The sequence below is a fragment of the Mustela nivalis genome (assembly GCF_964662115.1).
Source record: "Mustela nivalis genome assembly, chromosome: 2".
NCBI classification, from domain to species: Eukaryota; Metazoa; Chordata; class Mammalia; order Carnivora; family Mustelidae; genus Mustela; species Mustela nivalis.
This window is the reverse complement of record NC_139021.1, coordinates 19,624,161-19,636,613: the sequence shown is the minus strand read 5'-3', so window position 1 is coordinate 19,636,613 and position 12,453 is coordinate 19,624,161. Positions and strand designations below refer to the sequence as shown.

The 12,453-nt window shown below is 38.0% G+C and overlaps 1 protein-coding gene across 2 annotated transcripts in view; it reads right to left on the bottom strand.

The window, feature by feature from the left end:
* The window catches only part of TAF2 (TATA-box binding protein associated factor 2), a 91,491-nt gene that overhangs the window by 20,065 nt on the left and 58,973 nt on the right, over positions 1-12,453 (bottom strand). Inside the window, exons 23-25 of one of the 2 annotated variants that reach the window (XM_082713751.1) lie at positions 3,732-3,961; positions 2,275-2,430; positions 1,682-1,787 (exon numbers count right to left, since the gene is read on the bottom strand). In XM_082713751.1, the coding sequence (XP_082569877.1) occupies positions 1,682-1,787; positions 2,275-2,430; positions 3,732-3,961 (492 nt within the window). The remainder of the gene's footprint in view (positions 1-1,681; positions 1,788-2,274; positions 2,431-3,731; positions 3,962-12,453) is intronic. The other variant, XM_082713752.1, reaches the window with a different exon arrangement.

Sequence of the window (12,453 nt, the reverse complement as noted above, 5' to 3'; positions counted from 1 at the left end):
CCCTCAACTCTATGGTCAACTAATCTTCAACAAAGCAGGAAAGAATGTCCAATGGAAAAAAAAAATAGCCTCTTCAACAAATGGTGTTCGGAAAATTGGACAGCCATATGTAGAAAAATGAAATTGGACCATTTCCTTACACCACACACGAAAATAGACTCAAAATGGATGAAGGACCTCAATGTGAGAAAGGAATCCATCAAAATCCTTGAGGAGAACACAGGCAGCAACCTCTTTGACTTCAGCCACAGCAACTTCTTCCTGGGAACATCATCAAAAGCAAGGGAAGCAAGGCCAAAAATGAACTATTGGGATTTCATCAAGATCAAAAGCTTTTGCACAGCAAAGGAAACAGTTAACAAAACCAAAAGACAACTGACAGACTGGGAGAAGATATTTGCAAACGACATATCAGATAAAGGGCTAGTATCCAAAATCTATAAAGAGCTTAGCAAACTCAATACCCAAAGAACAAATAATCCAATCAAGAAATGGGCAGAGGACATGAACAGACATTTCTGCAAAGAAGACATCCAGATGGCCAACAGACACCTGAAAAAGTGCTCCACATCACTCGGCATCAGAGAAATACAAATCAAAACCACAGTGAGATACCACCTCACACCAGTCAGAACGGCTAAAATTAACAAGTCAGGAAATGACAGATGCTGGCAAGGATGCAGAGAAAGAGGAACCCTTCTCCACTGTTGGTGGGAATGCAAGCTGGTGCCACCACTCTGGAAAACAGCATGGAGGTTCCTCAAAAAGTTGAAAATAGAGCTACCCTGTAACCTAGCAATTGCACTACTGGGTATTTACCCTAAAGATACAAATGTAGTGATCCGTAGGGGCACGTGCACCCGAATGTTTATAGCAGCAATGTTCACAATAGCCAAATTATGGAAAGAACCTAGATGTCCATCAATAGGTGTATGGATAAAGAAGATGTGGTATATATGTGTGTGTATATATATATATATACACACACACACACGCACACACACACACACAATGGAATACTATGCAGCCATCAAAGGAAATGAAATCTTGCCATTTGCGATGACACAGATGGAACTAGAGGGTATTACACTTAGCGAAATAAGTCAATCGGAGAAAGACAACTATCATATGATCTCCCTGATATGAGGAAGTGGAGATGCAACGTGGGGAACTTGTGGGGGTAGGAAAAGAATAAATGAAACAAGATGGGACTGGGAGGGAGACAAACCATAAGTAACTCTTAATTTCACAAAACAAACTGAGGGTTGCTGGGGGGAGGGGACCTGGGAGAGGGGGGTGGGGTTATGGACATTGGGGAGGCTATGTGCTATGGGAGAGTACTATGAAGTGTGTAAACCTGGCGATTCACAGACCTGTACCCCTGGGGACAAAAATACATTATATGTTTATAAAAAAATAAACAAAATTTAATTATAAAAAATAAATCCAGAAGTATGCCAAATACTTAAAAAGGACCAAAATGAAACATAATTTTTAAAAATCCTTTAAAAATCCTTATTCCTTTGCTAATATGCATTATAATCTGATACAATCTAGTATTTGATACTACCTACTTTTCAACTTTATAGCTGTTCACTTGTAAATAAAGCAAGAGGTCTTAGAACGGCAGTACCAGGAGAACTCTCTTCATCACATCCTGATTACTGTACACCAGTCTTACCTGGAGTCGATGGCCTTTCAAGCATGTTCAAATGATGGGAAATGAACGCCTGGCTATCATGAACTGTGTCCATGTCAATTTCCTCCTCATCTTGAGAATTTGAAAACTAAAACACACACGCAAAACAAAGGAGAAAAAGAGCTATTACATCGCTTTATGTTTGGATCTTAGCTCTTAGGAAAGGTAGCAGAGAGGCCACAGAACATACCCCCACATCTTAAAAGGAAAAGTAGTCTTTTTCTCAAAAAGTACTACGAGTAAGAAAAAATTAAGTGGGCCAGCCTTTAAAAGAAGCTGAATGGATATTACTGGAAATGAAACAGCAACTAAAATCTACTCCTATGTTGTAGGGAGAGGGAGTGAGCCATGGTAGACAACACACACATAGTTCCTCCCCCAAAAGAGAGAAGAAGTATGTGATAATAGAAGTTAAATAATCAGATGGAAGATCTTAAATGGACATTTGGGTTCTTTTATGAGTCAGTCTGCCCCATCTGTTCCTGCTAAGGAAAAACCATTGGAAGTATTCAAAAAGATTTATAAGAAGGTGAATATCCTACACTATTAATACAGGTTGAACCTGTATTTCTTACTCTGATTTTGAGTTTGACTTTACTGCTATCCTCATTCTTCTCCAGTATTTGACCAGGTTCTAGTGGGGACCCCAGTGGTGTATCAGCCTTCCTCTTCACTCCCTGCTGATGAGCTGACATATTACATGTTGCTTCCTTGGCAAGGTGATCATCTTCCTGCGGCAATATTCAAGATCAAAATTAGATTTCTGAAGACAAGTAGCTCATATTATAGCTGAACACTAATAGCTACAGCAACCATGCAGATTAGAACATGCCCAGTGCCTAAAAATTATCAGCAATGGGCTTAAAATAATCTTCACCTTTTCTTGTCTGCTGGTCTTTTTAGGGGGAGATGGGAGGTATATAAGCAAACTTCTAGAGCTTTCCCAAAAGAATGTATCTTTTGGTATCATTTCCTCCTCTTCTGAAGACTCCAAGAATGAATGTGAATAAGTTAACATAAATGGGCAAGAATTAGAAACATACTTATGTCTACAACTTTGTAAATATTCAGATTTGAAAGAGCACATTAATGAGACTCTTTTTTTTTCCCTATGGAAAGTTCATCTTACTTCTTCATAACCCAAACTCTAGGATACATCTCAAATTTACAACAAATACGTACAACTCTATTCCAGAAAATTCTAGGTGAATAAACAAATTTAAAATAATTATCACTAAGTAGCATGAAGAGAATCTCAGTTTTCAAGTGTCAAAACACCAGCAGGGAATTGCCAGGCAAGTAATCTGGTCTAAATATTGGCGAAAAATGAAGCATGAGTTATTAAGGACATTTTGTTATTAAAATGAAAATCATTTCTGGAAAACTTTCTTTGAATTACAGTAAAATGATTCCTCAAGGTCTTTCTGCAAAAAGTCTGGTAATTTTCTAATGCATAGCTAGAAATAAAAGCTTTTTTAAAAGGCAAACACAGACACACATACATAAATAAAAATGTAACATATCAAATCCTCCCAAATCAGCAGCTTACTCATTTACCTGACCATTCACTGTTATGTAATTTGAAAAGCATTTGCCAGGCACTTCTCATATGCTTAAAATTGTGCTAGGTATGACACACAGTAGCAAAAAAAACCAAAACAAAACAAAACAAAAACACAAAGTCAGGGCCCTTGTGTTCAAATAGTTTGCCAATAGCATATACAGATCAGATTAACTATTCATTTTATTTTTCTACTACTCGAGGAAGAAATTCAACAGTCAAGTACAAAAACACCAGGTCGTGACAAAAGGGGAAAAGGGACTGGCAGGACCTCATCTGCCACGTGCAGCCGTGCAGCTTGTCGGGAGCACTTTCCAGAGTGCTCTCAACTACTGTCGGCTGGCTGTTATTTTCAAGTGGCACATGAAACTCTTCATGGCTTTAAAGTCTGCCAGTCAAAAAAAGCCATTCTCCTCTCTAGAGAGCCCTCTATGATAAAACTACACCTTCCATAATGCATGGGATTCTTACAGGGTTCGGAAATCCAACTAGCTGTGCGTGACTACTTGGATTAATCGTAGCTTCTTGGTTGCCTGCTATGGCCTCTGGAATTATGGTCGGATTCAAGACAGCTTTTTTCTCTTTTAGATTAAGAACCAACCCAAGCTCTGGTAAGGGCAAGCAGGAAGGTCTACTGAGGCCAAAGAGTGTGAAGTACAAGTCCACAGCACCACACCGTAACCTCCAGTCATGTGACGTTCCTAAGAAGTAAATAATAAAGAAATAAGTCAGTATGTACATTTATCCACAAATTTTTAACTGTTCCACAACCTACAAAGGGGAAAAGATTATGATGTCAAGGGGCCATCTAATGACCTGGGCTCCACTAGCAAACCCTCTACTCTCAAGATGCAACTTAACATAGATATTCAGAAATCGTTATGGAAGCAGTAAATGCTTTTTTTCTTAAAAAAAAAAAAATCATTTGAGAGAGATAGCGCATACACAAACGTGTACAGGGGTGCGGGGGAGAGGGAGAGAGCATCGCAAGCTGACTGGGGAGCCCACGTGGGGCTTGATCTTATGAGCCTGAGATCATGACCTGACCTGAAATCAAGAGTCGGGAGACTTAACCAACTGAGCCACCCAGGTGCCCCTGGAAGCAGTAAATGTCAGTGAATGAAGCTAATGAGTTTTATAACTAGAAAAAATGTTATCATTATACCATTTTTTTTTTTTTAAAGATTTATTTTAGAGAAAGAGTGCAAGTGAGTAGCGGGAGGGACAGAGGGAGAGAAGCAGACTAACTGCTGAGTGTGGAGCCTGACCAGGGGCTCCATCTCAGGACCCTGAGATCATGACCTGAGCTGAAAGCAAGAGTAAGATGCTGAACCAACTGAGCCACCCAGGTATCCCCATTATACCGTTCTTCTTAGCAAAGGCATATTAGACAGTCACTAAAAATTTAATATTCCCCAAACAGTATTTTTTTCTGGCTTTAAATCTTCCTTTTAATTCTTCCTCCTCAGTAACTACTCCACGTTCATTAATTCTCTGTTCATCTTGCTGGATTTTCTTCTTGAACAGCCCATTAGGAAGATAGCATACCATGAGACTTTATGAACCCTACCACTTGAAACAAATTCTCCTGTCAAAGTTATTACTTTTAGGTTTAAAATATGGTAAGAAATCCTACAACTACTTAAAATAACATGATTCAAAACTTCATTGAGGAGGAGGAAAATGTTTTGCTAAATGCCTTTATATTTGTGCTGCTCTACTAGGTATTTATTTAAAAAATAAAAATTAAAGAAAAAAGCAAATCCCATGGATAGCAACAGCTGGTAAAACACATACTGACCAGAAGACTGACTGTGAAGAAATTCGGTTTAAAGTCATTGAGAGACTAGAGACAAGTTCTTTCAATTTCTCTGATGAATCTCGGTCTTTTTTATCTCCAAAATAAGGGTTTTGATCTTAAATTACACCTTATCCCATATAATAGCAGATCAGAGAGCAAATCAATACCAGAGTTCTTTCTCACTTTCCTTTTTTTCCCCAAAAGAGCCCTCCAGGAAGATACTGTAATCAAATGGAACTGACTGAAAGGACAAAATCTGTCACCTACGATTGAAGAATTGCTATGGCTTCTAGGCAGAATTTAAAGTGAAGTACAGAATTTAAAATAAATGAAAAGTGCTATGCAAATTCTTCTGGATAAGAAAAATCCTACAAATACTTAATTTTGATCAAGAACTGTGATTTCAAAGGAGGACCATAATGTAGGAAAAGAGGTTGCTACAGCAAATTTCAGACAGCATAAATACTAGGTTTTGTGGTTTTCAACAAATATTAGAATGAGTAAATAAATTGCCATCAGTCATGTAGTGGTTCTGATGAGACATACTCAAATAGGTAATAAACATGACATAAATTTTATGCCAAGGAAATTCATACGGGAGGAATATTATTTCGGAGAGCTCATACTATATACGACACTGGGCTAGGCACCTTACATGCCTAAATCTGATGTACATGCCGACATGATGTACATGAAGGAGCTAACATCAATCCTGTTTGAGACATCTTAACTTTGCTACTATGTGAGAAGGTAACAGACAAATAGCATTGTTAAAAGTGAAAGAAAGGCAAGAGCTCCTAAGGAGGATGAGGTTTTTGCCATAAAAACTACAGAGAAACTAGACATGGCAAGAACAGTAGGGACTGAAGAGTTAGGATTTTATGCTGGAAATCCATTTCTTTCTGTGGAATATGGAGATCTGGGCCTTTTAATGGCCTACCACTGCTTAAGTTTTTGTAGGCATCCACTATTCTCCTCCTCAAAGCATTTTCCACACATAGGTTCCACAAAGGGCAGGTATTGGATTCCCGAGGCTTTTATTACGAAGCCTGGATAGGCTCAAACCTCTGAGGGGAAGAAAGGAATCTTGCCAGAGCAGTGAGCACTATCTACTCATGGGCGTCACAAGTAAAGGAGTGAACCTCAGGCATTTTATCAGCAAAGAAAACTGGAACGGTTTAGGGTACATTTATACTGGAAGAAAACTTAGCCTTGAAGATTGGCATCACCTAATTACATCTGCTGAACTACGTTGTGGATGACATCAAAACCAGCCAGGCAATTCAGTGTGAGCTCCTAAGTTTAAAAAAAAAATTATTAGCAAATGAACTAGGGTGTTTTGTTTTTTTTTCAAAGTCAGCTTGAAGATGATTAGGCAGCACAGTGAAGGCTGCTAAATGCACTGAGCCCCTAGAGTAAGAACTTTGATGCTTTTTATTTTGGAGCTTTCTGGTTTTGTTTTAAGATTTTATCTATTTCGGAGAGTGGGAGGGAGGGAGAGCATGTGCATGGGCACGAGAATGAGAGGGGGGCAGAGGGAAAGGGAGATCACCTGCCCAGCAGGGAGCCCAATGCCCAGCTCGATCCCAGGACCTTGAGATCATGACCTGAACCAAAGGCAGACACTTAACCGACTGAACCACCCAGGTGCCCCGCCACTCTGTTTCGTTTTTTAAAGATTTCGGTAGATCCTCATTTGGATGGAGGAATGAATACTGTCTTGTTCCTGAGGGAAATTACTGATAGTGTTTCCTCCCTCAAAGAACTGATGTGTATGTATTAAAATGTAGGGCTGGTAAGGGGGAGCTAAAAAATGAAAAGCAATTACAAAAGAGAAAAAAAACCAAAGCTCTAATCCACTTCAAAATCATAGAACAGAATCTGAAAATGGCTGTACTACACTGTACCATATATATATGTACTTATATGTACATATATATATACAGTGAAACTAAGTTGAAAGGCATACTGGGGAAAACATTTCTGCTAAATGACCTGCTGGCTCTGGGATCTTGGGCACGTCTGGTGCCTGGGCCCTCAAAGGAGAACACAGATCTGAGGTAATGCGTAAGGTCCCCTCAGGTTAAAATTCTATGATTTCAAATCAATCAATTCCATTAGTGAGAAGCCCTGAAACAGTTCCTGACTTCTACCCTCAGTTCCAGCATTTTGAAGACGCTCTTCTAGCTTACATGGCTCCAATCACGGAAGCAGCAAGGAATGCTCAATAATATATGAACAATACAGTTATCTGCTCCTCTCGGGTCAAATGCTGTCCCATCCTGTCCCCACTAGCGGTTACACTCTGGGACCCACCCTGCTTACCTGAAACAGAAGAACAACACTCATGAAGAACGGAGGACACCCAGTACTGATATTCTCTACTCCAATCACGAAGTTTCTAAAGACAAACTCCCAAAAGGGCCAATCTGACACTATAAGAGCATCCTTTCATTTTTGAAGTGATTGCTACTAAAGCTGATCAAGCCAAAACACTGCTAAGAAGAGAAGGAAAGCAAGCCACTGTTTCCAGGACATTTTTCAAGAAACCCAGCATTTCTTATTGATGAAAGAACCCTGGAAATCTGAGCAGAGCTGAGTCAGGCAAATAACAACTGCCCTAGGGCAAGTCTATCTTGATCTCCCCATGCCTATTACACTAAAGTATAAAAATTTCACTCACAGCCATGTGTGTGTACATGGATGAAATTTCCTACAAAATATATATTAGTGTGCTTTCATTTTCCTGACCATTGTTCTTCTTAAAAAAGAGTGTTTACAGGGAGAACACCAGAAGGCCAGAACTTTGAAATCTTCTGACGTTAATAACAAACTGTCTATTTTCTTACTCTGAAATGTGGCAAACTCAACCGAACAATTTGAATTAGAAGCTTTCATTCTACCCCCTAGAGTATAGTTGTACACTTCCAAACACTAAAAAGTATGATGTAAACAGCCATCAATGTCCCAAGCAATTTCATAAATGCTCTCACGTCACTGTCACAGTATTGTGCCAAACACTGAAAAGCAACTTGGGGAATAATGGCTAAGATTTCTTTCATAATGACATACAATCTAATGGAGGCCTCTATCTTGAGAAATGAAAAAACAGTTAATCAGGAAAGACTTGAGAGAGTACTTACATTTTAAATAAAATGCACAGCACCAATGAAAAACTCCAAGTCCTAAGTTCTTAATTTTTAAATGTATTTTTAGGGGGCCTGGGTGGCTCAGTGGCTTAAAGCCTCTGCTTTAACCCAAGATCCTGGGATCGAGACCCACATCAGGCTCTCTGCTGAGCAGAATCTGCTTCCCTCTCTCTCTCTGCCTGCCTCTCTGCCTACTTGGGATCTCTGTCAAATAAATAAATAAAATTTAAAAAAAAGAAAGGAATTTAAAAAATTGTCTTGGGGTGCCTGGGTGGTGCGGTGGGCTTAAAGCCGCTGCCTTCAGCTCAGGTCATGGTCTCGGGGTCCTGGGATCAAGCCCCGCATCGGGCTCTCTGCTCAGCAGGGAGCCTGCTTCCCTTCCTCTCTCTCTGCCTGCCTCTCTGCCTACTTGTGATCTCTGTGTGTCAAATAAATAAATAAAATCTTTTAAAAAAATTGTCATAAAAGAAAATCACTGTCATGTTGGTGTACAATCCAATATCTTACATAGAACTGTAAGAGGTAGGATTCTCCTATGTTCTGAATTTTACATTTTTCTTTGGGAAAGGAAAATCATTTCTTTCACTGTGGGAGAAATATATATATACAGCTAATAGAAGAGAGCCAGGTCACAACTCCACCTGTTCCTCACTATGTATGGGATAAAATGCAAACTCCTGAGGGCTCTTCACTTTTGCACCCTAATCTATTTTTCCAGATAACCCTGTTTGCCAAATACCCTTTCAGAACTTCAGGCTTTTTTTAAAAAAATAGAATTCTCTTACATAAAACGTCTTTCTCCTGTGGCAAACTCTTCCATTCCTTAAGAGCTAGCTCAAAAGTCACCACCCAACAAACATTCTACCATTCCGGGCAGGGTTCGTGGTTCTATTTGCAGTTTTCTGGAGTTCTTTGCTCTTTTCCTTATTTCAGCAACTATCTCTTTGTATTAAATTCTTGTACATACAAAACATAGTACAGTAGCTACTGGAAGTGCTCAGGAAATAAATGGTGAATAAATGAATACTTGAAGCTTTAAAAAGAACTGCCTATGAACAATGTTATACTTTTAATTGAAAATAAACCTATTTCTTTAAGATTCTTAAACAATTAGAGACAAAAACGATACAATGTGAAAGAGGTTTCTCTTTAAAAATGTTTATTCTTGGGGTGCCTGGGTAGCTCAGTGGGTTAAAGCCTCTGCCTTCAGCTCAGGTCATGATCCCAGAGTCTCGGGATCAAGCCCCATATCAGGCAGCAGGAAGCCTACTTCCTCCTCTCTCTCTCCGTCTGCCTCTCCACCTACTTGTGATCTCGGTTTGTCAAATAAATAAATAAAATATTTTAAAAAAATGTTTATTCTTTCTGAGAAGCATTATTCTTTAAAAAGTATATGAGAACAAGAACGACATTTTGCCATAAAACTGAGGAAATGTGAATACGAGATCTACACTGGAGTAGGGCAGGTTACCGATACAGTGGGTAGGTTAGAGAATGTCCTTATTCTTAGGAACATATACTAAAGTATTTTGGGAAGAGTATCATGATTCAACTTGCTTTCAAACAATTCAGGGAAAAAAAGAGGTACGTATAAACAAAGAAAGAGAGGGAAAAGAAAGTACGTATGGTAAAAAGTCATCTTAGTAAAAACCAAGATGAAAATACATGGTCATTCACTGTATTGTTCTTAAATTTTTTCAAAGCTTTGAAAGTCTTAAGAACATAATGTGGGGGAGGAAAAAAGTATGTGGGAAAATTAGAGGAATGGGGTAAGATATCTAATATCTGTATGTATGTGTATATACTTGTCCAGGTGTATATATGTGCAAGTGTTTTCAAAACAAAAACAGAGTAGCAACCCAGAACTTAAGACTGAGTGGAGCTACCACACGCCAGACAGACAGCAGAGACCAGGCAGCCGTAGATCTCAAGGCAGAAGTCTGGGAACCTTCCTTCTGGTATGTGGCCGCTAGAATGACTCAGGTTCCAGGAGCCCCTACTTTCTTTATCTCTCAGCTCTAAATACCTGTAGTTTATTTCTAAAAAGAGTATTATTAATATTAATGACATATGATATAAAAAAGAGCATGAATATAATATCATATAATTAGTTCACTTGTCTTACTCTCAAAGTAATTTCAATTTCTGGAACCCTAATGCTATGTATCCTACCACAAGTACTCTCTTATTGAGAATTTTCTGAAACCAGTTAAGCAAACTTTGATTCTTCAGAAACACCTGATGACCACCTTCTAAGATGAGATTTTCTTAACTGCTATGATACTGTCTCTCTATACTATTTCAAATGGGTTCAACAAATTTTTTAACTATGCAAAGTCAACATATCTCAAATCCACTTCGGAACAGGACAGAAATAAATGAATATAATTAAATCCCCATTGTTCACAGTTTTTTGTTCTCCGTATATTTATTGCAAATGACCAGATGACCAAGGAGCCCCAATAGGGAGTGAGGGGCAGACAGATTTCGGTAGGATTTAGGGCCTCAGATGATGTTCTGGCTCCATTTGTTACAAGCAGATTCTCACTACCGTTTCTTAAAAACAATCACAAGTAAGAAGATATATAGTAATGTAAGAAGTTATCATGATAAAATGCTGTTTTAATACATTTATTTCAACTACAACTATGTATATACAATTTTCTTCCCTAAAGGCTAAATATACTTAAGTGTTAATAGTGGGGATGTAATAAAATTACATAATATTTTGTTTTGGTTCAGATAAAACTCTGTAATATGATTATATTAATGTTACCATTTTTTTAAAAAGACACTTTAAAAATTATGGGGAGCCTGGCTGGCTCAGTTGGGGGATTGTACAACTCTTGATCTTGGGGTTGTAAGTTCGAGACTTACACTGGGTGTAGAGATTGCTTAAAAATAAAACCTAAAAAAAAAAAAAAAAAATCAAACAACAACAAAAAAAAGGGATTTCTTAGATCAGATTCATTCATGTATCCCAAAGGTTCAGGAGTGGAAGGGAAATGAGCAATCCTCTATCCAATCTTCTCTAATATCCAACGTCCCTCTGAAAACATTAAAAAACAAACAAAAAAAACTATTCCCAACTATTCATGCCACTCCCACTGTTCATAGTACTCCCATTTATTTATAACTCTGAAGAGCTGAGCAATAAATTATTTACAACTACAGATCTGTTCTGTTTAGAGACCTGCCATTGAGAATTCCAAGTCCAACCAACAACTGTACTTTATACTGAACACTACCAAAATTAAATACTAAAACATCAATCTGAGCTTGAATGTATATAACCACAGTTTTCCAATGGGTTTCAAATGTCTTAGAGAAATTGTCCCATTAATCTTAAACACATATTTATTTTGTTCAAGAAATCTTCTCTAGAAGGTGATAAGAGATTCTTTATTTCATTACTACGCTTTCCTCAAGGTTGTAACCCAACCCAGTCATGGAATCATGCATCTTGTTAAGAATATATTCAACACAGTACAGTTTGTGCCACATATTAACTGTTAAACGACCCTTTTCAAGTTCCTAAACTTGTGTATCCATCCCCCGGATCTAAATGACAGTAATCATAACACCCTTCAAGGTACAACAAGTAGCAAAATATAAAAATTATGTAAACAGCAGCAATCATTCTTCTAGGGATTAGGGAAACCATCAGAAAAAATAATTTAGGTTTATCAGTAGGAAATGGTTTATGTGTTATTTTCTGAATACTTCGAGGACAAGAGCCATACTACTGTGTTTCAATTTAATACCTTCTACAGTGCTTTTATCTGGGGTGCTGCACTATGATTATGAAACTGGGGGACAGAGTTATACAATTACTTAACATCACAATGCTAGTAAATAAAATAATTGTTTAAAAGATCAGAACTCGGTATTTAGTCATGATTTAGAGAAGTGGCCGCCAATATAATAAGGAGGAAAGTTATTTTCTAATACTCTAGAGAGCAGATAAAGTAACATACATATTGGAACGAACAGCAACTGCTCTCTCACCATCTACCTGGAACAGTTTAAGTAAAATAAATTAACCTTTTAATTGAATTTTAAACCAAAACTAGTACTACAATTTCAACACATCAGAGCCATACGGCAAATTTTCTTGAAGTATATACAACATTTACAAGTCAACTGGAAAAGATCAAAAATTATTTAATAGAAATGGCAAAGAGTATGAATGACCTACAAAAAAGGAACTACAAACAGCTCAATTATATGAGACGCATAATGA